This window comes from Rattus norvegicus, chromosome 13, assembly GCF_036323735.1.
Source record: "Rattus norvegicus strain BN/NHsdMcwi chromosome 13, GRCr8, whole genome shotgun sequence".
NCBI lineage: Eukaryota > Metazoa > Chordata > Mammalia > Rodentia > Muridae > Rattus > Rattus norvegicus.
Genome location: NC_086031.1, coordinates 96,478,645 through 96,505,375, shown reverse-complemented (window position 1 = coordinate 96,505,375; position 26,731 = coordinate 96,478,645). Strand labels below are relative to the sequence as shown.

General features: G+C 47.0%; 1 protein-coding gene and 1 long non-coding RNA gene across 4 annotated transcripts; one reads left to right on the top strand and one right to left on the bottom strand.

Annotated features, from left to right (window-relative positions):
* Nucleotides 1-708: 708 nt before the first annotated feature.
* Nucleotides 709-26,166, bottom strand: LOC108352584 (uncharacterized). 3 transcript variants are annotated; one of them, XR_010057310.1, is made up of 4 exons: nt 25,887-26,166; nt 19,909-24,606; nt 13,813-13,900; nt 709-12,975 (listed from the first exon to the last, which is right to left on the bottom strand). It is a non-coding gene; the product is annotated as an uncharacterized LOC108352584 (long non-coding RNA). The 3 variants fall into 3 exon arrangements; XR_010057311.1 differs by having other exon boundaries at nt 24,387-26,166; XR_005492683.2 differs by having other exon boundaries at nt 709-13,900; nt 24,387-26,166.
* On the top strand, nt 20,074-26,731 carry Degs1 (delta(4)-desaturase, sphingolipid 1). The gene is made up of 3 exons (NM_053323.2): nt 20,074-20,202; nt 23,508-24,250; nt 26,166-26,731. Exons 1-3 carry the CDS (start codon nt 20,121-20,123, stop codon nt 26,310-26,312), a joined length of 972 nt encoding a protein of 323 aa, NP_445775.2. The 5' UTR covers nt 20,074-20,120; the 3' UTR covers nt 26,313-26,731.

The following is a 26,731-nucleotide window of genomic DNA, read 5'->3' as shown; positions in this document are numbered from 1 at the left end:
ACCACCCTGGCACTTTAGCCACCCTGCATTAGACCAGAACACACATGCAACATACCAAGAGTGCTAGAACGAATTAATCCCATAGGAACTTACTCAGAGGTGCTCTGGTGAGGTCTAAGAAGTTCATAGAAATCCCCACTGGATGAGGGGACTGAGTGACTGTTGGAGAGCTTCTAGAACTCTTGGCACACCACTCTATTAGTCTAAAAACCTTCCACTGACCCTGAGATCTTAAGAGCTGCAATTTGTAGAAGCCAAAGATAAAGCTCCCCTCCCCCACTCCCACTTTCCAAGCCTGTCTGGTTAAATCCAAGGTTTGAGGGGTACCTTCAGTGGCTGGATTTGACCCTAGTTTTTGCCTGGGTCCTACACCCTCTACAGGTTCCAAGTTTTCTACAGGTTCCAAGTTTTCTGGGCCAAAAGAGAGACCCTAATAGCCTGTTTGCAGGTACATTTAAAAGAGATCAAAGTAGGAGAATGGAAGCTTGCAACTTCATTTTCCAAAAGAAATCTGGACTCGGTACACAAAGGCCACTGCTGGATCAAATTTAGAACTTTCAGTTTCATTATTTAAACTGACTTAGATAATTCCCTAAGGGGGAACGGTAGTATAGTCTGAGACTTCTCAAACTGAAAAGCTCTCAGGGAGAACTTTCCCTCGGGATGGAGACCCTCTAACTCCAAAGACCAGACCGAGACACCACAGGATGCAATCAGCAAGAGGATTTGGTTTATTGTCGGGATACACAGGCACAGGCACCTGCGGGCGCTACAGTCACTCGGGGGACTGGCGCGCCCCACGGAACCAAGGATGGGCTTTTATAGGATTTTGGGGAGCAGAAGCAAGCATACAGAAGCAGATGCATGGTTACAGGGATATAATTGGTGGATTCTAATATGGCAAGGGTTTAGCCCGGGGGCAAGTTTCCTAGCTACCTTCCTGAAACATAACGGCTGACTCGGCCCCCCAAGGGTTCAGCCCGGGGGCAAGTTTCTTAGCTACCTTCTTGGAACATAACTGACTCGGCCCCCCACCAGGGTGTGGGACCTCTCCCGGGGCTTTTCTCATTGTCAGGTGCTCAACTGCAGTCGTCCTGTTGCCAGGCCTTCAACCAAACACATCCTGCTTGGCAGCCGCTGTGTACTCAGTGTTCTAACCTTTCCCTGAACCAGTCATCTTAAGTACAGCCTTGTAAAATGGCGTTACTGCTGCTAAGCTGGGGTCTTTCATTCCCCCATTTTTTTTTTTGTTAACTTTGAGTGAAATCTTTCACTCGACTTGGTCAAGAAATTTCTGTCTGGTGGGGGCTTATTCCCCCACTGACTCTAGGCCACAAAAGGGCTAGGAGGAGCCACGTAGGAGTTTTAACTTTAAGGGGTTTGGAGTGCTGAACTCTCTATGTCTGGGGTGTAGTGTTGTGATTAGTCAATTCCTCAGACCGGACTGCCTTGACGTGTGGTGTGTGGATCTAAGCCGAGACTCTGTCCTGGTAAGCAGCGGCCAAAGGTCTCCAGACGTCTCTCTGTACAATCTGTAGGGCCTGTAAATGGGCCCTCAGAGAAGGGCTGTCAGCAAAATCAGCAATGTTTGAATCAAAGAAATGAACAAATGGGGGTGGTGTTCCATATATTATTTTAAAAAGAGTTAGACCATGGGGGCCCGGGGTATTCCGGGCCCGATATAGAACTAGGGGAAGGAGGGCCACCCAATCCTTTGAGCCAGTTGTAAGCGTAAGTTTGGATAAAGTCTCTTTAATTGTTCTATTTATGTGTTCTACCTGACCTGAACTCTGGGGTCTATAGGCACAATGTAATTTCCAATCAATCCCCAGCAATTTGGCCACCAACTGACTTACTTGGGAGACGAAAGCGGGCCCGTTGTCTGACCCCAACGCTTGAGGCATGTCATACCTGGGAAAGATTTCCTCGAGGAGCTTCTTGGTGACCATTTTTGTAGTCTCGTGTTTTGTGGGGAAGGCTTCGACCCATCCTGAGAAGGTGTCTACAAACACTAGGAGATACTTGTATCCATATATACCTGGTTTAATTTCAGTAAAATCAATTTCTCAATGGATGTCGGGACGGTGTCCCCTAGGACGAACTCCTTGTCCAATCATGGTCCTTTCCGGGTTAACCTGAGCGCACGCTTTGTAACTCTCAGTCACCTTTTGTATCGCTTTGTCCCAATTAAAAAAAAACACAGATTTATCTCTTCTCGATCTAGTAAGGTTTTTATCTTCTTATGTAAAAAGGAGATCAATTCAAAAGTCCTTTGTAGACCCACTGTTTTAGTTGAGGGTGGTAGATGGCCCCCATTTTTTTAGGAGCTCTATGTCCTCATGGGCATAAACCCAACTAGTTTGTCCCACTGGTGGGGGCGTGGGTTGGTCTGGGCTATTTAAGGGCAAGATTTGTTTGTTCATGGCCGCTTCTCGCGCCGTGGCATCGGCCAGCCGGTTTCTTCGTGCCTCTGGGTTGTGCCCTTTTTGGTGTCCTGGACAATGTATAATACTCAGTCTTTTGGGCAAGAATAGGGCTTCTAAGAGGGCCAGAATTTTAGCCATATCTTTACCCTCAGATGTGAGCAGCCCCCGCCTCCGGTAGATCTCCCTGTGGATGTGTGCCGTGGCAAAGGCATAACGGCTGTCTGTATATATATTTAGCCTCTTACCTTTTGCCATCTTGAGCGCCTGAGTCAAGGCGATGAGTTCAGCCCGTTGTGCGGAGGTACCAGCAGGCAGGGCTTTCGCCCAAATCACTTTGTCCTCCGTAGTGACCGCAGCTCTAGCCTTTCGCTCTCCCTCTGCCAAGAAGCTGTTGTCATCCGTGTACCATGTGTGGTCAGCATTCTGAAGAGGCTGGTCCGATAGGTCCGGCCTGGTTCCATGTACTTCTGCGAGGATTTGTAGGCAGTCATGCTGTTTTGTCTCCGCTGGTAGAGGAAGCAAGGTGGCAGGATTGAGGGCGACTACGGGCCCAAACTGAACCTGTTCTGCATCCAGTAACAAGGCTTGGTAGTGGGTCATGTGGGAATTAGAGAGCCAGCGGTCTGGGGGCTGCTTTACCAAGGCCTCCACTGCGTGGGGTGTTAGGATGGTGAGTGGCTGTCCCAAAGTCAATTTTTCAGTGTCCTTGATCAGGACAGCAATAGCAGCCACCATCCTTAGGCACGGTGGCCAGCCGGAGGCCACAGGGTCCAATTTCTTAGACAGGTAGGCCACAGGGCGTTTCCAGGGTCCCAACCTTTGTTTTAGGACCCCTTTAGCATACCCCTGTTTCTCATCGATGAACAGTTACTGAGCAAATTGTAAGGGTTTGGAACAGTCAGATGAATATCTTCTATCCTCTTGTTGACCTTTCTCAAGTCTTGTATTGGCCTATAAGCTCCAGTGCCGGGTTTCTTAACAGGCAGAAGAGGCGTATTCTAAGGCGACCGGCAGGGGACTAGGATGCCTTGATCTAGAAGCCTCGTAATGTGAGGCCTTATACCTTGATAAGCTTCATGTGACAGGGGGTATTGTTTTATGGAGACTGGAGTTGTAATTAAGGGGGGCTGTTGGAGCGCCAACCCCATCCCACCAGTCTCTGCCCAAGCCAGTGGAAAATTCGTGACCCAAGTGTCTATTTCTAGGGATTGTGGCTTGTCCTGTCCCAGTTCATATAGTCTATATTCATAGAACTTGAAGGGGAGTTCCGTGGGGGCCAGTTATTCGGGCCCCTCTTTCCTCAAAATGAATTTGTGCTTTTAGTTTGGTGAGCAGGTCACGGCCCAGCAGAGGGTACGGGCAGTCCGGAACATGTAAGAAGGAATGGGTCACCTTACCGGTAGCCAGCTGAACCCGGCGGTCCATAGTCCATCGGTATTGTTTCTCACCAGTAGCTCTTTGTACCCAGGCCGTCCGGTCGCTGAGTTGTCCTGAAGCTTGGGTGAGGACTGAATGCTGGGGTCCTGTGTCTACCAGGAAAGTAACCGGCTGCCCCCCAACTTTAAGCGTTACCCTGGGCTCGGGGGGGGGGGGCTCCTGGCCCTGAATTCCCTAATCTTTATCTAGAGCCAAGAGGGAGGTTCGTGGTCGAGGCTTTCGGGGTCCGCCAGGCTTCTTGGGGCACTCTCTGGCCCAGTGCCCTTTCTCTTTGTAATAGGCACATTGATCTTTATCCAGCTTCAGCCCCTTTCGAGCTCCCCCCTATCTCCCTTCCTTTCTTGGTCCTGAACTACGGCGGCCAAGATTCGACTCAATTCTCTCTCTTATTAAAAATCTTTTCAGCTTCTTTAAGTAAATCCTGTAATGTATAGCCCTGTAAATTTTCTAACCTCTGTAACTTAGTCCTGATATCTGGAGCAGCCTGCCAGATGAAGGACATAGAGACACTCGTCATTTGTCCTGGGTCATCTGGGTCATAGGGAGTGTACATACGGTAGGCCTCCTTAAGTCTCTCTAGAAAGGCGGAGGGAGTTTCCCCTGCTTCCTGTAATACCTGTTTTACCTGAGCCAAATTAGTAGGGCGTCATAGCCCCTCGGAGACCCGCTAGAAGCAACTGGCGATAAAGGCGTAGGTGTCCCTTACCTTCAGCTGTATTAAAATCCCAGTTTGGTCTCTTAAGTGGGAATGTAGCATCAATTTTTTCAGGCAGCTGGGTGGGATGCCCATCATCTCCCAGAACATGCTTTCTAGCCTCTAGGAACACTCCTTGTTTTTTTTTTCTGAGGTTAAGAGGGCCTGTAAGAGCTGTTGGCAGTCATCCCAAGTAGGCTGGTGGGTAAGTAAAACAGATTCTATTAGGACGGTGAATGCCACCGGATCTTTGGAGAAAGAAGGGTTGTGTTGTTTCCAATTGTAAATGTCAGCTGCTGAAAACGGCCAGTATTGGGTCTGGCCACCGGTTCCCTGTCTAAGTGGGAAAGCCTGGGAGGTTGAATCTGGCATCACCTCGCGCTTATTGCGCAATCTCCCTGCGACAGGGGAGAAACCCTTATCAGACTGTGGCCCGGCAACTGATCTGGCCGGCGGCTCTGCCTCCTCCGTTTTAGCCGGGCCTGTCAGAGAGAAGATCTATGAGAGGGGAGTTTGGGTCTGCCGGGAGGACAGGTTTCTTAGAAGGCTCTGATTTCACAAAGGTAGAGAGAGGAAGACGTGGCTGGCAGACCGGGCGGGGCCGAGGGGGCAGGCTGGGGGTTGAGGGGAGGCCAATTCGGGTCCACGAAGGGTTCCGCCCGGGGGGGGGGGGGTTTAAGGCGAGACTCTCTCAAGTGATAATATAAGAAACCTGGTCAGGATGTCCGTGGACGGCCCGATCTTTAACCTGTAAAATAATGATCTTATTAAATGTGTCATTCACTGGCCATCCCGCTCCGAAAGTGGGCCACTCGGATGTGTAGAGAGTCTGTCATTTTCCTTTTTTTTTTTTTTTTTTTTTTTTTTGGTTCTTTTTTTCGGAGCTGGGGATCGAACCCAGGGCCTTGCGCTTCCTAGGTAAGCGCTCTACCTCTGAGCTAAATCCCCAGCCCCCCATTTTCCTTTTTTAACCTCGACGGACTGGTTGTGTGCCCGGTCGTGGACGTCTTTCTAATGATCAAGAGTGAGACTTAGGGGCATTGTTAGGGACTGTCCCATGTTAGTTCTAAGGAAGATTAGAACACAGAGAAAACAAACAACACCAACAGTCAAACAAACAACAGACAGGCGTGCTGCACGGCTTTGGTACCAAACTGAAAGCAAAAAGTCAGATGGAGGTGGCAAAGGTCCGGGGCCCTCTGAAAGCCAAAAATACAGACAGAGGTGCCGTTAGTCCGGATCTTTCTCCTCTCCCAGATTGGGCCCCGAAAAGTCGGGCCCCTAACACCCTTGGAACGTCTTCCAGGGCTGCGGGGCGAGAAGTCCGAGCTCGTCAGCTCCTTCTTCGTCCCGCCCAAATTCCAAACAACCTGGCTGAGCGCTCACAGAACAGACCTGGCTGAGCGCTCACAGAACAGACCTGGCTGAGCGCTCACAGAACAGACCTGGCTGAGCGCTCACAGAACAGACAGAATAAGGCAGAACGAGACAGAATCAGACAGACGCCGGCCGGCTTACCTCCCAGTGGGTGGTCGGTGGTCCCTGGGTGGAGGATCTCCTTTCCCGGCCAATGCACCAAATGAAAAGCTCTCAGGGAGAACTTTCCCTCGGGATGGAGACCCTCTAACTCCAAAGACCAGACCGAGACACCACAGGATGCAATCAGCAAGAGGATTTGGTTTATTGTCGGGATACACAGGCACAGGCACCTGCGGGCGCTACAGTCACTCGGGGGACTGGCGCGCCCCACGGAACCAAGGATGGGCTTTTATAGGATTTTGGGGAGCAGAAGCAAGCATACAGAAGCAGATGCATGGTTACAGGGATATAATTGGTAGATTCTAATATGGCAAGGGTTTAGCCCGGGGGCAAGTTTCCTAGCTACCTTCCTGAAACATAACGGCTGACTCGGCCCCCCAAGGGTTCAGCCCGGGGGCAAGTTTCTTAGCTACCTTCTTGGAACATAACTGACTCGGCCCCCCACCAGGGTGTGGGACCTCTCCCGGGGCTTTTCTCATTGTCAGGTGCTCAACTGCAGTCGTCCTGTTGCCAGGCCTTCAACCAAACACATCCTGCTTGGCAGCCGCTGTGTACTCAGTGTTCTAACCTTTCCCTGAACCAGTCATCTTAAGTACAGCCTTGCAAAATGGCGTTACTGCTGCTAAGCTGGGGTCTTTCAAAACTATAAAACTTCCAGTTAACTTTCATCCTTCTGACTTGTACCATGGTCAGAGGTATAATGCTCACTGTTTCTGCTGGGCCTCAAAACTTGTATCTTTATAATTCCTGAGATATGATGAGACTCTTTTACCTTGTACCTTTCACCTGCCCTTGTTTCTATATCTCCAAGCCTTGAAAATCCTGCTTATATCTTTACCATTCCTAAAAGAAAAAGTATTAAGCCTTTTGGATTGTCTGCCCCTATCTGCAGATCTGCACAAACTGGGTTATGGATATGTAGATCTCTGGGTTCAGCCTTATGGAGACTCAAATGTCTTTTGTATGTGTGGTAATTTGAATATGCTTGGCCCAAGGAGTAGCACTATTAGAAGATGTGGCCTTGTTAGAGGAAGCGTATTACTGTGGGCATGGGCTTAGAGACCTTCCTCTTAGTTTCCTGGAAACAGTCTTCTCCTACTGGCCTTCAGATGAAGATGTAGAACTCTCAGCTCCTCCTGTACCAAGCCTGCCTGGACACTACCATGTTCCTACCTCTATGATAATGGACTGAACCTCTGAACCTGTAAGCCCTAACTGTCCTTATACTAGCTGCCTTGGTCATGGTGCTTGTTGACAACAGTAAAACCCAAACTAAGATACAAGTTGGTACCAGGAGTGGGGTATTATTGAGAAAGGTCTGACCATATTTTTGTTTGGAGGAATTTCAATTTTGGGACTTTGCATTTGGAAAGCAGTGGAATGCTTTAAGTGGGACTTAATGAACCCCCCCCCCAGTAGGAATATGGAAGACTTTGTTGCTGAGAGTGATTTGAACTGTGTAGACCTGGCTAAGAGGTTTCAGTGGAGAAAAATATTAGTATGTGGTCTAGAGACTGTTTTTGTGATATTTTGGTAAAGAATATGGCTGCTTTTTGCCATTGTCTGAAGAGTGTGCCTGAGGTTAAGATGAAGAGATTTAGATTAATTGCTTTGATAAAGAAGTCTCAAAACAGCCTAGTATAAATTCTGGTGTATGATTGCTAAAGCTCACTCTTATAAAGAGTGTTTTAATGAAAAGGAACAAGCTGAGAAAGGAAAAATACAAAACATGTGGTTCAAGTATTAAGCTGAATCCTGTGTTCAAGGAGATAAACAGATTAAGGGAGTGGTGACCTCCAGGCAAGATCTCACCCAGCTAGGCTTATTTTTATGCTTTTGCAGTGGAACAAGGGATAGTTATATCTAGGAGTTATTACTGGTTATTGTTTTCATTTGGACGTTTAATCTGAAATAAACTACAATCCAGAAATGGAGAACATACTTGTGACCCAGATCTTGAGGTTGGAAGACACATATTGTTGATCCAGACCTTGAGGAATAGTGGCCATGAAAAGCTTCGGCCCAAACTTGGTGGTACACACCTTTAATACCAGGAGACAAAGGCAAGCAGATCTCTGAATTCAAGGCCATCCAGGCACAGAGAAAGTTCTAATTGAATAAAAGCTTAAGTCAGGACATGATGGTACATGCTTTTAACCCCAGAATTCAGGAGACACAGCCATGCAGATCTCTGAGTTCAAAGTCAACCCACAGAGGAAGTTCAAGAACAGCCAAATGTAGTCAGGGAAGGAGTTGGAAAACAGAAAGCTGGTGATAATGTACGAGAACAGAGCCGTATTCTAGCTCAAACAAGCAGCAGAACCCAGCAGCTTTGGACAGGTAACTCTGCCTTTAGAGTCATGAATATAAGGGACTAGTGGGACAATTGATGCAGGTTAATTGGAGCTAAGAAATTTGTGGTGCTTAGGAAGAGACAGGAATCACTGAGGTAAAATCTTCTAGGAAGTGTTATCTGAAAGCACAAAGAAGCTATGTTCCAGAGATAGCCAGGGTTGTACCTCATGCTGCAGCTGGACTCGGTAACATGTAAGAGTCACCCAGGTGGTACTGGTTTTGAAGGCATGAAGGTGTCATGAAGAGCAGCTGAGGCTGGGCGCTGTGAGAGGCCTTGGAAGGCCATTGGTAAAGGTGCTGCCCCAGTTACAGTTGAAGGCCCAGGAGTGAAGGGGTCGTGAAAAGAAGTTGAGGCTTCACACCATGAAGAGAGCCTACGAGAGGCTATTGGTGAAGCCTAGTTGCAGCAGAAGACCCCAGAGTATTAGAGATGTGAGTACCATGGATGAGCCCGCAAGTGGAGTGGAGCCAACCAGAGCCTACAGAAGACAGAGCTGGAAATGTGACTCAGGCCCTTTGGGAGAGCCCAGAAGATAATGTTTGGATCCCAGTCATTAGAACAAGAAGCTGACTTGGGGACCCCAAGATGTTAAGGATGTCAGAGCTGTAGGATACCTGTCAAGGAAAGCTGCTAACAGAGACAGGAACCAGCTCAGGAGAAAGAAGTCTGGTGCAGTCAACACAGATGAAAAAGGTGCTGGAGATCTGAAGACGGCTTTGACAGCAGACATGGAGACGCAGAGTTTGGAGTTTGCCCAGTGATTTTCTGTCTTGCTTTAGAGATTAAAGTTAAATAAGTGGATGAATCTCAGAAGAGACTTTGAACTTTGGGCTTTTAACATTGTTGAGACTGGTATAGTCTATGGGGACTTTTGAAGTTGGACTAAATATTTTAGCATTATGCTAAGGCTAGGTATGATTCCCATAGGCTCATGTGTTTGAACAACCTTATAGGGGCCAGTGGGTGGAATATGGTGGTTTGAATATGCTTGTGGCCTTGTTGGGGTGGGTGTGGCCTTGTTGAAGTGGGTGTGGCCTTGTTGGAGTAGGTGTGGCCTTGTTGGAGTGGGTCTGGCCTTGTTAGTGGAAGTGTGTTATTGTGGAGGTGGGCTTAGAGACCCTCTTCCTAGTTTCCTGAAAACAGTCTTCTCCTAGTAGTAGCCTTCAGGTATAGCACTCTCAACTCCTGCATCACGCCTGCCTGGACACTGCCAGGCTCCCACCTTGATGATAATGAAGTGAACTTGTAAACCAGCCCCAATTAAACATTGTCCTTATAAGAGTTGCCTTGGTCATGGTGCCTGTTGACAACAGTAAAATCCAAACTAAGCTAGCTAGCGTATGAATACTATTTTTAAAAGGTTTCATGTTGTTCTACTCTACTAAAAAGGCTGGCTCTGGAGGTGAAATTTAGCCTGCCTGGTCCAGACTCAAGTCCGTTTATATAAAAGTTTTCTTCAAAATCTCTGTCCTGACTCTGTGAAGGAAAGCAAAACAGAGCTGCCAGGAAAACAATATGTGCTTGAGAATCGCCAAGAGGTAAACACTTTCCCAGAGGTTCCAAATGGCTACATGTAATCACAGATGGTTACAGAGGTTCCAAATGTGATCACAGATGTTTAACTGAGTGCCCTTTTCCTTGGCTTTATTTACTATCTCTGACGCTTTTGTCGAAACATCGTAGAGAATAACCACTGACATCTACAGTCTTTTGCATATATCCTTAGAATACTAGAATTCCCTACATGCTATCTGAGAATGAATACGTTTCTTAGGATGTGCCTCGGAGCCCCTCTGGGTGCATGATCTGCCTCTTCTCATGGGGAAAACTCTGACCCCTTGCCCTGAACCTAAAAGCAAGAGCAGGGACTACTTCCTTTCTGAAGGACATTCCTATTTCATCAGCCGTGAGAGGCTGAGCTCTGGCCTGCTCACTACGTTTTCCATCATGGACTCCATTCCTGCAAGACAACAGAGTGAGAAGATGAATCTGAGTGTTCCTAGTCCACCATTACTGGTGTGGAGCCTCCACTGAACCAGGGATGGAAGCCTGAGTGGAACTCTTTGTTTGTTTGTTTGTTTGTTTGTTTGTTTGTTTGTTTTTCGTAGCTGGGGACCGAACCCAGGGCCTTGCGCTTGCTAGGCAAGCGCTCTACCACTGAGTTAAATCCCCAACCCATGAGCGGAACTCTTGAGTGCTTGGCTCCACCTTCCTGGCATTTAGCCACTGTGATATGGACCACACATAAAGGGGTCAGACCCACTGGCAGCCTATCCCTCTGGGGGCACTGTAGTTCTTGGCTAACAACGATTGGGGTTGGTCTGGTGCTGCTATGAATTCAGATGCTAAGTACTGTATCTCAAGATCTGGTTGTCCCAAGAAGGGCGAATTGTCAAGTTCACCAGCTTCTGTTGTATTAACCTTGCCTCTTAAGTTGTCCCTGATTGGTTAATACGGATGGCCACAGCCTGGGCTGGGCAGAAGAAAGGACAGAGCGGAGCTCCCCAGGCTGGGGGTCTCAGGAAGGAACAAGGAGGAGAGAAAGAAGAAGGAAAAGGACGGAGGTTGCCGTGGGGAAGCAGGATAGTGAGCGCATGGGCATGAAGGTTGACCTGATGGAACAGAACCACATCTGCCTGGGGTGCAGAATCTGTTGTGTCCAGTGGGGGTTGACTCTGATGTCAGGGGCAGCTGCTCTCCTTGGTGAGATTCAGCTTTTCGGAGATAAATATTTATGTATTCTGAGGGCATTGTATCTTTTTTTTTAATCTGTATAATGTACACATTAGAACATGGATGTACTCTCTATTGATGGTCCAGGTTAAACAGTATGTGCTGTTTTCCCTGATAGCCAAGAACAGTTTCGCCAGCCACTCTTTGAAAAGACTTCCTCTGAATAAATTAGACAGCATTTTGAAATACAAGCATTTCCAACCTGGAGAGACTAAAAGGAGCTGCATTGAGGGTTTTGGAGGTGTCAGAGAGGTCGAGCTTGAAGTCTTCATAATGCACAGACTGGAACAATACTCAGTGCCATCAACCCTCATTACCTCAGCCCATGCACACACACGCGCACACATGCTTAATGCCTGGCACAGAGCAAAGCATTCAGGGAACCTTTCTACACAGCCAGGGGTCACGGCATGCCGTCTTTTCCCCCAGTAAGATATGTAAGAGTGCACAAAGACACCTGTTACAAATTTCCAGAGTCAGGGGTGGGGATTTAGCTCAGTGGTAGAGCGCTTGCCTAGGAAGCGCAAGGCCCTGGGTTCGGTCCCCAGCTCCGGAAAAAAAGAACCAAAAAAAAAAAAAAAATTTCCAGAGTCATGCCCAGTACTGTACTAGCCTGCTGAGGGCACTGGGATAGAGGGGAGTGGGTGTCCGCAGAGCTTCTCAGCCCTCCATTTGGAAGTGACGTTCTGAAAGTGTGTTGTGGTGTTAGTTTGTCTGGAATGGTTGAATGACTCTCTTCTAAAGGCCCATTTGTTGGCAAAAGCTTGGCCCTCAGCTCCTTAGGAATCAGAGCATTGTCAGCCTAGTTGAAAGACTGAGTTTTCAAGCAAATCCTTGAAGGGATTATTAGAATCTCTGTTGCTCTGTCTCTCTGTGTCTCTTCTCTATCTCTTGTCTCTGTCTCTTCTTTCTGTCTGTCTCTTCTCTCTCTTTCTCTCTCCTCTTCCTGTCTCTTCTCTCTCTGTCTGTCTCTTCTCTCTCTCTCTCTGTCTCCTCTCTCTCTCTGTTTCCTCTCTCTGTCTCCTCTCTCTGTGTCTCTCTGTCTCTTCTTTCTGCCTCTCTATCTCTTCTTTGTGTCTCTTCTGTCTCTTCTCTGTCTCCTCTCTCTCTGTCTCCTCTCTCTCTGTCTCCTCTCTCTCTCTGTCTCCTCTCTCTCTGTCTCTCTGTCTCCTCTCTCTGTGTCTGTCTCTTCTTTCTGTCTCTCTATCTCTTCTTTGTGTCTCTTCTGTCTCTTCTCTGTCTCCTCTCTCTCTGTCTCCTCTCTGTCTCCTCTCTCTCTGTCTCTCTGTCTCCTCTCTGTCTCTCTGTCTCTCTTTCTGTCTCTTCTCTCTGCCTCTCTATCTCTTCTCCGTCTCTTCTCTCTCTGTCTCTCTCTGTCTCCTCTCTGTGTGTCTCTTCTCTCTGCCTCTCTATCTCTTCTCTGTCTCTCCCTCCTTGCTGGCCATCACGACATGGTCTCCTCTGTGATGTGTTCCCACCATTTTACACACTGTGCTTCAACAGATCAAGGAAGAATGACTGAAAACTGATGGACCCATGAGTCAAAATAAACTTTTCCACTTAGAACCAGATTCACCTGTAGCATCTCTTACACTGAAAGGTTTACGAATACAACATCCGTGACAAAGGCAGTAAAGCTACCTTTCCCACACGACCCCAGGTCGTTTGCCCTTGTGCCTGGTGGTTCTCAGGTCTATTCCTCTGGGTTTTCCTGCCCTATGTCGCAGAAGGGCAGGCATTCCAATAAGCTTTCAAGACTCCCACTTCAGCTGGATTCAAGCTATTCTTGGCTAATGGGAAACACAGAAGAGAAAGGGGTGAGCAAGAGGAAACCTGGGGTGTCTCCTCTCTTCTCTCTGCCTCAGGCCTGCTGTAGTTTGGGCTCGAACTCCTACCAGCAGGCTCTCAGTGGCTCTGCTGTAACTGGGTGACATGGTGCTGAGTCCTACTGTCTCCTACTGAGGAGGAGGCCTTCCAACTGAGGGACAATGTCCTCGCTGTCCCTTGTTTGGCTCTCAACCCTTGGCATCTGTGTAACCCATCTGTTGAAATAGATTCTTGTGTAGTCAAAGAGCTTTGAGCAAGGTCCTTCTGGTTTCCTCTAGTTAGACTGTGACTGAGATTTTACAATGTTCCGTGTTCTGTTAAATTCTTCATTTCACTCATTTCCCCTGTTCTACCATCCACATCATCATCCTTACCGATTCTTAGAAGGTCATGTATTGTATTATGGTTTAGTGTGTGTGTGTGTGTGTGTGTGTGTGTGTGTGTGTGTGTGTGTGTGTGTGTGTGATCCATGTCAAAGGACAGTGTGTAGGAGTCAGTTCCCTCCCTCCTTCCTCCATGAGAGTGCTGGGTTTGAACTCAGGCCATAAGGCTCATCAGGAGGTTCCTTGACTTACTGAGTTGTTTTGCTGGCCCTTCCTAATACTACGAGTCCTTTGTGGACCACACTGTGGGAAATATCTCCCCACACTTTATGGTTTGTCTTGACTTTCTTTTTAAGTCCTGGTCTTACACGGTCTGGCTGCAGAGCTGTGGGTGGCCTTAAACTCCTGATCCTGCTTCTACCTTCCATGTGCTGGGAGGACAGATGTGCACTGCCGTGGGTGGCTCTTACTTCTCACCTGCGAGTCATATGAGGATAGAGTAGAGGTGTTTCCCTGCTGCGAGGTGTTTAACCACTTGCACTGGGATGAAGCCACCTTTTGATCGCTATGAAACAAAAGAGAAACAACCAATTTGGGTATGACAATTCTCTTGTCCAGCTGTGGAGTCCACAGATGACCGCGATGTCCACCTTAAATGGTCACCTTTAATAAGCCCCTCCTTTAGCTCCCCTTCCACTCGGCAGGCTGTTTGGCTTAGGGCTGCCTTCTTTCTACTACCAGTAAGAATTACACTCATTTAATCTAAGTTTGAAATGAGTCTAAATCTTTGGTCTTTCCCTGTGGATTTGAACACCACAACTCCATCTGCTCCCTCTAAACAGACAGATGGTTACCACTTTCACCTTGTATAACCTCAGCTACATAGTGACTTCAAGTCTAGCCTGTACTCTGCGAGACTCTGTCTCAACAACAAAACAAAACCAGAAACAAAAAGTATCCATTTTTGAGACAGGGTTTCTTGTATTCTAGGCTGGCTCCAAACTTACTTACTAAATAGCTGAACCCTTGAACCTCTGATCTTTCTGTAGCTCCCACTTACTAGAATTACAGGTGTGTGGCGCCATGCCTGGCTTACAAAATAGTTTTGTATATGAGTTTCTACCAAGTTGTCTTGCAAAACTCTTTTATTTTATTTTGGAAATTCAGTTGTTAGATTTCCTACATAGACGATGTCAAAAGCATTTAATTTTTTATCAAACTAATTTGCTGCTTTCTTTTCTTTTTTTTTCTTTTTTCTTTTTCTTTCTTTCTTTTTTTTTTCTTTTTTCTTTCTTTTTTTTTTTTTTTTTTAGGCAATTCTACAACTCTTTTTTCTTTAATCTTTTAATTTTTTTTTCTTACACTGAAGGTGAGTTGGGAGAGAGTAGTCTGGCTTTCTTGGGAAAACAAGAGAGTTTGAAACTTCCTGGATGACCCTGCTTGCAGTATGTAAATTGAACAGTTAGATTAGCATTAATTGGTAAGTGAAGTGAAGTGTCTAGACCCTCAGGCCTAAAGACCATTTACAGAAGAAGGGCTGTAGAGCCCCTCCTGGGTAAGTAATTCAGCCAAGAAAAGGTGTCCCCCCAGAGGCCAGACCCCTAGAAGGAAGAAGGAGAAGTGTATGGGAGAAATAGGTCAGTGTGCAGACAGACTGGAGAACTGGGACAAAGGATGCCAACAGGAGACTGAACTGCGTGCTGCAGTTTCCCACAGGATAATGCTTTTCAATGTCATTATTAAACTTCAATTGGGTGGTTTTTGAAATGACCTAAAAATAAACTGCTTAGCCTACCTTGGTGGGGCATTCCTTAAATTCCAGCACCCTGGAGGCAGGCTGTCTCTGTGAGTTTGAGGCTAATCTGGTCTCCACAGAGGTTCCAAACCAGTCGGAGCTACATAATGAGTCCATGACTCAAAAGAAATACGTTTTAAAAAAAAAAAAAGGAAAGGAAAAGAAATGCCAGCTGGGTGGCGTACACACACCTTTAACCCCAGCACTTGGGAGGCAGAAGCAGGAAGATCTCTTGAGTTCAAGGATTTCCAGGACAGCCAGGGCTACACAAAGAAAACCCATGTTATGGTTTGTATATGCTTGGTGAAGGGAGTGGCACTATTAGGATGAGTGGCCTTGTTGAAGGAAGTGTGTCACTGTGGGTATGGGCTTTAAGACCCTCATCCTAGCTGTCGGGAAGCCAGTCTTCTCCTAGAAGCCTTCAGATGAGGATGTAGAACTCTCAGCTCCTCCTGCACCATGCCTGCCTGGACACTGCCATGCTCCTGCCTTGATGATAATGGACTGAATATCTGAACCCGTAAGCCAGCCCCAATTAAATGTTGTCCTTATAAGAGTTGCTTTGGTTATGGTGTCTGTTCACAGCAGTAAAACCCTAACTAAGACACCTGCCTCAAAAATAAACAAAAATGGGGGCTGGAGAAATGGCTCAGCGGTTAAGAGCTCTGACTGCTCTTTCAGAGGTCCTGAGTTCAATTCCCAGCAACCACATGATGGCTCACAACCATCTGTAATGAGGTCTGGTGTGTCTGAAGACAACTACAGTGTACTCGTATACATTAAATAATAAATAAATAAATAAATAAACAAACAAAAATAAATAATGGAAACATTTAAATTATATGAAAGGGTGGTAGAGAGATGGCTCAGTGGTTAAGAGCACTGACTGCTCTTCCAGAGGTCCTGAGTTCAATTCCCAGCAACCACATGGTGGCTCACAACCATCTGTAATAGGATGTGACGCCCTCTTCTGGTGTGTCTGAAGACAGTGACAGTGTACTCACATACATCAAATAGATAAGTAATTCTTTAGCAAATTAATAAATTGTTTGAAAGATTGTGTCAAGTTCGACATATGGCTGCTGTGAGACTTCTGGGAATACTATTTCTGTTCACCCCAGATAGAGGAACAACAACCGAAATAAATAATTCTATCCAGCTTGGTACATGTCTTAGTTAGGGTTCCCATTGCTGTGAAGAGACACTATGACCAAGGCAAGTCTTATAAAGGCAAACATTCAATTTGAGTTCATATCCATATCATGAACCTGCCTATCATTATCATATAGGCAGGAAGCATGGCGGTATCCAGGGCACTGGAGGAGCAGAGAGTTCTAGAACTTGTTCTGAAGGCAAACAGGAGAAGACTGGCCTCCAGGCAGCTAGGAGAAGGATCTTACAGACCACCCCCACAGTGACACATTTCCTCCAGCAAGGCCACTCCCTGGGCCAAGCATATTCAAACCACCACAGAGCACCAACAATTTTATTGGTGATACAGGAACATGACTGACTCATGCACCTGCATCACCAAACAGCCCACCCCAGCATGGGCGATGACTCATGACCTTGCATGGCTGGAGTCCCTTGCCCACCTTGCAGGCGGCTATATCCCTAGAGTGTTCGTTACCCCAGCTTTTGACTGCTTGTAGAGTCTCAGGGAGGGGCCTTGCACGTTCCCATAGCTTACAGAGTTTTTAATTTTTTTCTCTTGTTTCTGAGACTATAATATAATTGTATCATTTCTTCCTTTCCCCTCTTACCGTTTTTTAAAGATTTTAATGTATGTGCGGCACAGGTACGCATGCAGTGCCCTCGGAGGCCAGAAGATGGCGCTACATCCTCCGAGAGTGGAGATACAAAATAGGAACAGACTCCTGGGAGCCGACTGTCCATGCTGGGAACTGAACCAGGCTCCTCTCTAAGAGCAGCAACTGTTCTTACCAGCAGAGCCCTCTCTTAGAAGTCTCCTCCTCCCTCAGAAAGGAATGTTTCAACCCAATGGCTGATCTCCACCTGAGATGCCTATCAAGAACTAGGCAAGCACCGACAGCTTTCAAAGGAAGGCAGTGCTCAGAGTAACTGCTGTGTTTGACTGCTCTGCAGATGCTTGGCAAAAGTGAAGGAAAAGGTCTGACAGACAGATAAGAAAACAAGAACTTGCTAACCCCGAAGCTGTGAGTTTATACTTCTCTTAGATTTTCTGTGTATACACACTATGAACTTTAAAAACTCTCTACGAGGCTGGAGACATGGTCTAGAGCATTTGTTGCCCTTGCAGAGGACCTGGATTCAGTTCCCAGAGCCCACACTGAGGCTCACGACCATCTGTAACTCCAGTTCCAGGACACCAGGTACACAGATGTACGTTCACGCAGGCAAAAACACCAATCCACATAAAGTAATAAATATTTAAAATTAAAATAAGCCTGAAGGTGATGGCATACACCTTAGAGCTCAGCACTCAGGAGGCAGAGGCTGCCAGATCTCTGTGAGTTCAAGGCTAACCTGGTCTACAGAGCTAGCTCCAGGACAGCCATTGTGACACAGAGAAACCCTGTCTTGAAAAACAAAACAAACAAAAAATTAAAATACAATTATAATTTTAAAAATGCACTTAGCTGAAAGGAAGGTTGCATCCATAACTATTCTGTAGCTCAAAATCTTTCTTTTTATCTCATTTTATTTAGGTTTTAATTTTTTTTCTTTTCTTTTCTTTTTTTTTTTTTTTTTTGGAACTGGGGACCAAACCAAGGGCCTTGCGCTTGCTAGGCAAGCACTCTACCACTGAGCTAAATCCCCAACCCCTTAATTTTTTTTTTAAAACAGGCTTTCCATGTATATATAGCACAGGTTGGTCTCAAACTCGTTATCTTCCTTCCTCAGCTTCCTGAATGTTGTTGCCACAGGCTGTACCACCACTGCTCCAGGCATATGCATGTCAGTTAGAGGCCCTGTCATAGAACTTACCTTCTGCTCCAGCCTTTATCATAGCATAGTGCAATACAATATAGCTTGAATGTGTACCTCAGTTGTCTTAGTTTCTCCTTTAATGTGAACCTCTGGGGAAAAAGCACTGTTATAAATATAAATATATATATATATATATATATATATATGTTTTTTTTCTTTTTGGGTGGAGGTGGGTCTCGAACCTAGCATCTTACTGGGCACTCTATCATTGAACTCTGTCTCCAGTCTTTTATCTGTTTTGGGTGTGTATATGGAGGAGACTGGCTTTTACTGATGTTCCCAGAGTAGCTTTGCAATTGTTCTGTAACCTAGGCAATTCTGGAACTTGTGGTAACACTCTGCCTTAGGCTGGGATCACACACAACTGGGTTAACACTCCAGGAAGAATTCCTTCACCTATCCAAACGATACCTGAATTAAATAGCATCGCATGAGGGGCTAGAGAGATGGGTCAGTGTTTACAGAGGTGCCCCTGCTTTTGCAGGGTTCAAGCACCCCACGGAAGGTGAAGTGTCTTTCAACTGCATGGGATCTCACACTCTTTTCTGGCCTCTAAAAGCAACTGCATCCAGATAGATAGATAGATAGATAGATAGATAGATAGATAGATAGATCAATCGATCGATCGATCTTTAAATAATATCACATCATTTTAAACCTGTAGAGTAAATAAGACTGGTACATCACAGCTGGCTAGTTTCTTCTTTAAGTCCCTGTTAACTTGTTGGGTTTTGCTTTTCTTTTTTATTAGAGAACACGGAGTTGCCCTACCATTTCCCACAGTGAGAGCTTGCTGATTGCATCCTATAGTTTAGCAGGCCAGTCTGTCGTTTATACTTTTCTATACACTAGCAAGTTGTATCTATGGACTTAGTCAGACTTGGCGGCCTCTCTGTCCTCGCCTCTCCTGTTGTGGTACGTGTGTGCAGTGGTGTATGGCTGTGTCTGATTTATATTCGTGTTCACTTGGCAAGGAAAGGCATCCTGACTGCTAATCCTCGTAATCTTTTTTTTTTTTTTTTTTTTTTTGGTTCTTTTTTTCGGAGCTGGGGACCGAACCCAGGGCCTTGCGCTTCCTAGGTAAGCGCTCTACCACTGAGCTAAATCCCCAGCCCCTTAATCCTCGTAATCTTAATTAACAGGTCCTTTTCACTCCCAGGCTCCACGTAAAAGCCAAAGCTCTAGCCCATCTACCTGCTCGGCCTGTGCTCCAGGACCGCACCACACCTCCAATCCCTAAACTTCCTAAGTGAAGAAATGGTACACATTTTGAAATCAAATCTCCCCTGCCTCCCACAGGAAATTGTGGGTGATCCCTTTTCTGTAACACGGGAAGATATATGATTGAGCAACGATCAGTGAAAGAAACATTAGAGCCACAAACTCCACCCCATCTCTCCCTTCCCTTTTCTTGACAGCGTGGTGAGACAAGCCTGAAATTCCACTGGGAGGCAAGGGCAGGACCACAAGCTGGAAGACAGCTAGGCTAGGTAGAGAGAGACCCTACTTCAACAAACAAAAGCAAGCATATGGGGGAGGGGCGAAGGCGGAAGAGAGGAGAGAGAAAAGCAGTGAGAGAAAAAAGGTTGCCATGCACTCCAAATCTCTGGTTCCAGAAGGCAACCAAACATGGCTCAACAGGTAATTTGCTATTAAAAATTAAGCGAAACATGGGCCCGTTGCCACTTAATCACAGCCGGTTATCTTCCGAACTCGTGGAGAGGTAGCCACCCCGAAGTACTCCACCCACTGAGGCGCTAAAGCGCGAGCCTTATCCGGCCGCAGATCTCTCCTTCCCTTTTCACCTTTTCCCAGGCTTCTTGAGCCCGCAAGGTTCTTGGCGGCGGAATCCAGGTCCCGCCCATAGCTTCCCGGGAGGGGCGTGGTCGTCGAGAGGCGTGACCTCATGAGGCTCCGCCTTCGCCCGCGTCCCCACGGCTGACCGACACGAGCCGGATAACTAGCTGCCGCCGCCCGAACGCGAGCCGGAGGCAGAGCTGGTCCGCACGCCGCAGCCATGGGGAACCGCGTGTCCCGAGAGGAGTTCGAATGGGTCTACACGGACCAGCCCCACGCCGCCCGGCGCCAGGAGATCTTAGGTGAAGACCAGCGCCCCGTTATGTGCGCGCGGCCGTGTGCGGGCCCTGCGAGGCCTCCCGCGCGCGCTGTGTAAGCGCGGCCTCCGCGGCCCCTTCCAGCCGCTCGGCTGCTTGGCGGCCCGCCCGGGAGAGGCGGCGGCAACTGGGCGGGCGGGCTCCGGGCGGGCTCTGGGCGAACCGGAGGAGCGAGGGATGGGGGGCCTGCGCGCTCCCGCTCGCCGCTGACCCTTCGATGGTCTGGCGCTGGCGGCCTCCGCCAGCCTGTGTCCTGAGGGTCCTTCGGTAGGACGACCCGGACTCGCTCCTCCTGGCTCGACAGTTGAGGGTGCCCGGCTCGGGGCGGAGGGGTGGGCTTGAGTCCAGACGCCTGCTTGGCTCAGGGCGTGGTCTAGGGCATCCCGGGCCCCGGGAGCCTCCATCACGTGGTCCAGTCAGCCGCAGGCCTAGCGGGGGACCAGGTCCCGGTGACCCTAGACTTCCCTGATCGGATGGCTCCTGTGAGTTCTTATTCCAGTGATCTGAGGGACCGGCCCGATAGGAAAGGCGCGCAGGTTAGCCTCCCGGACGTTAGGACTGCGTAGGCATGATTTAGGAGACTATCAGAGGATTCCACGTAAGATTAGAGAGGTCTCTCATCCCACGCAGGCTGCTCTTAAGAATAAGGACAAATTGTTGGGTTGAGATCTTTGCATATATTACCCAGTTCGACTTTGCCTGGGGCGGCATCTTAAAAGATGAAGTATGTTTATAAAGAAGATTCCAACATCTTCATAATTAAATTGCAGCCGAAGAAGATGCCCTTTTTTTTTTAAGCTTGGTGCTAGATATAGAAAGTTTTTGCTTCATTTGTTTTTAACATTTGCTCTGTGTGTGTCTGAGTCTGTGTGTGTGTGTTTAAACGTAGGGAATCAATGAAAGCCATTGAATATGAGGAATTGTCTCATAGCCACCATTTTCAAACTCTTGAAAATATTTGCCTGGTGGGGGAGTCGGCAGCGAGGCCCTGATTTCTGCAGTAGTTGCTAAACTTAGACTCTTGTTTCGCATATCAGAATGACTGTTTGCAGTTCAAATGGACTTCATTTTCCTAGCTGTGGAGTTCACTCTCAGGGGATTCCTGGTGCTAGCAAGTTCTCTACCATTGAACTGCACCCCTGGCTCCTGCCCTGGAACTTAAATTGAGTAACTAGCTAGGTTGGAAAGGTGATTATCGTTTTGTTAGTCATTGCTGTGATAAGTGCCTACAGCTCAAGGGAGGAGTGACTTTGGCTGATGGCTTTGGTGATGGTGCCCACTGGTGCTATTGCTTTTGGGTATGTGGGGGGCTCTAATGAAATCATTGCGGAGCGGGTTTGAAGGGAAAAGGCTGATCCCCTCATGTCAGCCTGGAAGCAGAAAGAGAGCAGGAGGAAATGTCCTTTGTGGTCTGCCTCCAGTGCTCACCACCTTCTATGCCTTTTATTTTGTGAGTCCTTTAAAAGATTAATATGTTGATAGGGCTGGAACCTTCAGGGTCCTCACTGTGACCAGAGCAATCTGCTGTGGTCCAAGCCTTTAATACTCCATTGTATGGTGATTCCACACTTTACTTCATAGTCGTTTGATGGACATTTGAGCTGACACCCCCTTCCAGCTGTTTTTTTTTGTTTTTTGTTTTTTTTTTTTTTGGTTCTTTTTTTTCGGAGCTGGGGACCGAAACCAGGGCCTTGTGCTTCCTAGGCAAGCGCTCTACCACTGAGCTAAATCCCCAACCCCCCTTCCAGCTGTTTTTAATAGTGTTCCTTTGAACGTTCACGTACAGGGCGTGGGTTCGTTTTTATTTGGGGATCGATGGCAGTTCCCTGTCAAGCATTTTGGTCGAATGTCAGACAGTCCAAACCATCTCACATACTCATCAGCAGTGTATGAAGATTCTGGTTTCTCCAGAACCTAGTTGTTACCTGCCTTTGGGCGTGTGGGCGTGAGTGTGCTCCCAGGAGTGCATGTGACCCTCCTTCCACCCTGTTCTGCCTTGCTTCTGCCTCTGCTGGGCACGGCTGGCCCAAAAGCTTCCTAGCTCCTGGAGCAGTCTTCTGTGTCAGATCTTCCCTTGCCAACATACTGCTGGGACTGCAACATGCACCATCATGTTGTACGGTTTCTATGGAGTCGGGATTAATCTCAGGTTGTCAGGAGTCTTTTACCCACTACTCTCCTGATCTCCAGACATTCCAGTCAAGTGCCCTACCATTGAGCTACAACTGTCTTTTTAAATTCCAACAGTTTTAGTGGTTTCTATTTCTATTTTCCTAATGACCAGTAACATCGGGAGAGTATATTTCATGTGCTTTTTTGAGGGAGGGGGACCATTAATATATCTTTTCATTAGAATTTTTTGCCTTTAAAAATTGGGTTATTAGTTGTAAGAGTTTTAAGCATTCTTTACATATTCTAGATATGATTCCCTTACAAAACAGGTGCTTTGTGAGCGTGCCTGCCTGTTGGTTAAATAGTCCGTGCTCTTTCTGATGATGTTGTTACAGCAAAGATTTCCATGCGGTTCAATTTTCCTTTCCCTTTTCTCTATAATTTTGTAGGGAAGAGGTCCAACTTGACTGCTCGTGTGGCTAAGCTCTCGTTTCAGCTCTGTCCTCTCTGGTTGTAAGAGGCCCTGGAGCTATTGGGTTTGGGAAGTTTGTTTTGCTTTGTTTCCTTTTTTGAGACAGGATCTTGCTATGTAGTCTCAGCTGATTGGTCTGAGAGAACCATTGGGCTCATGGTTTAGAGATCCTAGAAAGCAAATGTTATGTTCCCCAGAGCTGGGGTTATAAAGACAGCTCCGTGGTTGGGAGCACAGGAGCAGGGGACACAGGTCCAGTTCCCAGTGGTGCGTGGTGCTCACATCTAATTGTAACTAGCTCTAGGGGGATTCGAGTCCCTCCTCATCCCTGCAGGCACCAAAGCACCACATGCTTACAAGCGTACACGCGGACAGAACACTCAAACATAAATATATATATATACATATATATATAAATGAATCTTATAAAAATATGTGCAGGCTTGGTCTAAACATAAATATAATTATTTCAATATAAAAGAATGTGGAATGTCCAGATTAGTTTTTTTTACATAAATTGTTATGACTTTATTACCAGGACATATTCCTTTCCTTTATGAAATAAATATAAAGTCTGTAAGGGGGAGTATTATGACTTAGAACAGGGGAAAATCTAATTGCATTAATCTAACTACATTAATTATGGTTGATGAACTGTGCTATGCTTTTGTTCCTTTCTGACTTCCTGTATTTTCTTTTCTTACAGCGAAGTATCCAGAGATAAAATCCTTGATGAAGCCCGACCCTAACCTGATCTGGATTGTAACCTCAATGCTTCTCGTCCAGTTGGCTTCGTTTTACTTAGTCAAAGACTTGGACTGGAAGTGGCTCATGTTTTGGTCCTATGCCTTTGGCAGCTGCCTTAACCATTCCATGACTCTGGCTATCCATGAGATTTCCCACAACTTCCCCTTTGGCCACCACAAGGCCATGTGGAACCGCTGGTTTGGAATGTTCGCGAACCTCTCTCTCGGGGTTCCATATTCGATTTCCTTTAAGAGGTACCACATGGATCATCACCGGTACCTCGGGGCGGACGGCATCGATGTGGATATCCCTACTGATTTCGAGGGCTGGTTCTTCTGCACCACTCTCAGGAAGCTTGTCTGGGTTATCCTTCAGCCTCTCTTCTATGCGTTTAGACCCCTGTTCATCAACCCCAAGCCAATTACCCATCTGGAAGTCATCAACACTGTGATCCAGGTCACTTTTGACGTCCTCGTCTACTATGTTTTTGGAGTGAAGTCTCTAGTGTACATGTTGGCAGCCTCCCTGCTCGGCCTGGGCTTGCACCCAATTTCGGGGCATTTCATAGCCGAACATTACATGTTCCTAAAGGGACACGAAACATACTCCTACTATGGGCCTCTGAACTTACTCACCTTCAATGTGGGCTATCACAACGAACACCACGACTTCCCCAATGTTCCTGGGAAAAACCTGCCCCTGGTAAGTAAAGGACTTGGTGTTTTTGTGCCTGATGATGACGTAATCAAAGTTAGTCGTGGCTGGCTTATCGTGAAAGGAATCTAATCTGTTTCATGAGATTTCAAAATGGAGAGTATATACTTAGTCTGCAGCCTACCTTTACTGAGGGTTTGGCATCTTCTGTTTTGGGTCCTTAGGCTTAGTGGTCCTTAGTCCTTGCTTAGGAGAACACTCATCTCCTGGTGCGTTCGTCACTGTTAGACTGTTGTTCTCGTGACACACAGGTGAGCCGACCTGCATAACTGACCTGCAGAGTGGGCAGCGTCAGGGTCCATGGTGGACCCCTCCCTGGCAGGAGCTCTCTCTGGGCAGCAGGCCTGTGTGGAGAAAGCAGGACACATTTCAGCTACATTCTCTTCATCTGTCCAATAAAAGGAATTTTAAAAAACGGAAATATATATGAGAAAGAGTGGTTTTCTCTACTTTTTTTAAGCTATGATGTATCTCAGGGACCCCTAGCACATACTTGACACTGACAGTGCCCACTGACTGTTGAGAACCCACATCACATACAGCAAAGGAGTTGCAGCATATGGAATTGCTCTGGATCCGGTTAGGAGAAGACGTAAACTACACTCAGTGGGTGATCCATACCATAGGGATATATGTTGCAGTACTTTCCATGCAGGGTTAGGTTGGTACACACTCGGGAAGAGGGCAGAGTGCTGGGTTCCATGTACAGTGCACATGTAAAGTAAGCGTGTGGAAGGGCTAACTGGGAGGTCTGAGCGAGTGTTCCTTTGCTGACCTCTCAGCTTTTTCGGTGGGGAGAATGCAGCATCGTTCAACTGTGGTACAAGATGACGCCAGTCCCGGGCCGCAGTGTCCCTCTGCTGGCAGACTAGCTAACAGTCTGGTGGCCCAGGCTCCCCTCTTCTGTGACTAGGGAACTGAGCTTTTGATATTTTTTAAAAGGATTGTGATTTAAGGAAAAGAATCAGCAGGTCAGTGACTACCACTTCTGGTTGTTCTTCCGTGCGATCTTTGATCCCTTTGTTAAGTTATCAACTATAAACAGCCCTAGTATTGGAAAGCCTTGCTTCCCTGCTCTTTCTAAGATGTCTGCATAGGAGGAAATCTGTTCATTCAAGAACTACCTGGCATTTACTACACAGTCCCTATGTCATTGTAATATTTTAACTTTTAAAAGGAGTTTGTGTATTTTTAGTGAATTTTGCTGCTCACAGACATTTTTTTATTTTATGTGTATGTATGTATGTTTGCAAATATGTGTGTGTACCATGTACATGCATGCCTGGTGCCCTCAGGCCGAGTGCTGGAGCATCTGGAACTGGAATTACAGGTGGGTGTGAGGAGGTGCTGGGAACCAAACACAGGTCTTCAGTGAGAACACAAGTGCTCTTAGCCACTGGGCCATCTGTCCAGCACCAACGCAAACATTTTCCAGCATACATTTTTCATTTCACAGACATCACATGTCGATATGTGAAGTGAGCACATGGCTGACAGCTTCCTGGGGTTCTCTAATTCTTAACATTAAGGATTTGGTTTTCTTTAACTTCATGTCTTTATAATGTGCACGTGTCCTGGGCAGAAGTCCTGAGTGCACTTCTGTCTCAGTCTTGACCCTGCTTACCCAGGCTCTGACAGGTTCCCTCATCGCTGCCATCTTTGCTCCAGCTGTTAAATGAAACTGATTGCTCCTGGCTTTCCCGTAAGTTTGGTGTTGATTATGGTGGAACTGTTTATGTGTGCGTGATCTGTAGGCCATCTTCACTCACGAAGAACCGCAGACAGTCTAAAGGACCGTGAGGAAAAGCGTCGGCTTTGGTTGGATTTTTGTCCCTCTGTCTGTGTCACCTGTCATCCTGAGGCCTCAGTAACACTGGTGCCTCTCTGTTTTCTTCACTCCCAGGTGAGAAAAATCGCAAGTGAGTACTATGATAACCTCCCACACTACAACTCCTGGATCCGAGTGCTGTATGACTTTGTGATGGACGACACAATAAGTCCCTACTCACGGATGAAGAGGCCCCCGAAAGGGAATGAGATTCAGGAGTAAATGCCATCACAGCCAAAGGAATTCCTGTCCACAGCTTCAGAATAGGAGATAAAGTGGAGCTTTCCTCTCGTTAAGGTCAGTGATGCTCAGAAGCCGCGCTGACGTAATTTCCGGCTCGCTGACGTAATTTCCGGCTCGCTGACGTAATTTCCGGCTAGGATCTCGGTGTCATCAGAAGCTCCTCGGCCTTCAGACAGCCAGAACTCACACTTGCTCGCAGCCGCACGCCTGCTCACCGTACTCACGCAACGTATGACTGTTACTGAGGCGTCCTCACTCATGTCTGTCCTGCTGCAAGCAAATCATAAAAGCTTATGTTATTTTTCACTGTAAGGTTTTACTTTATTAAAGCCCCTAATAAACTGAACTGTTAATCATATATATTAATATGCATTGCATTATTATATATATATATATTA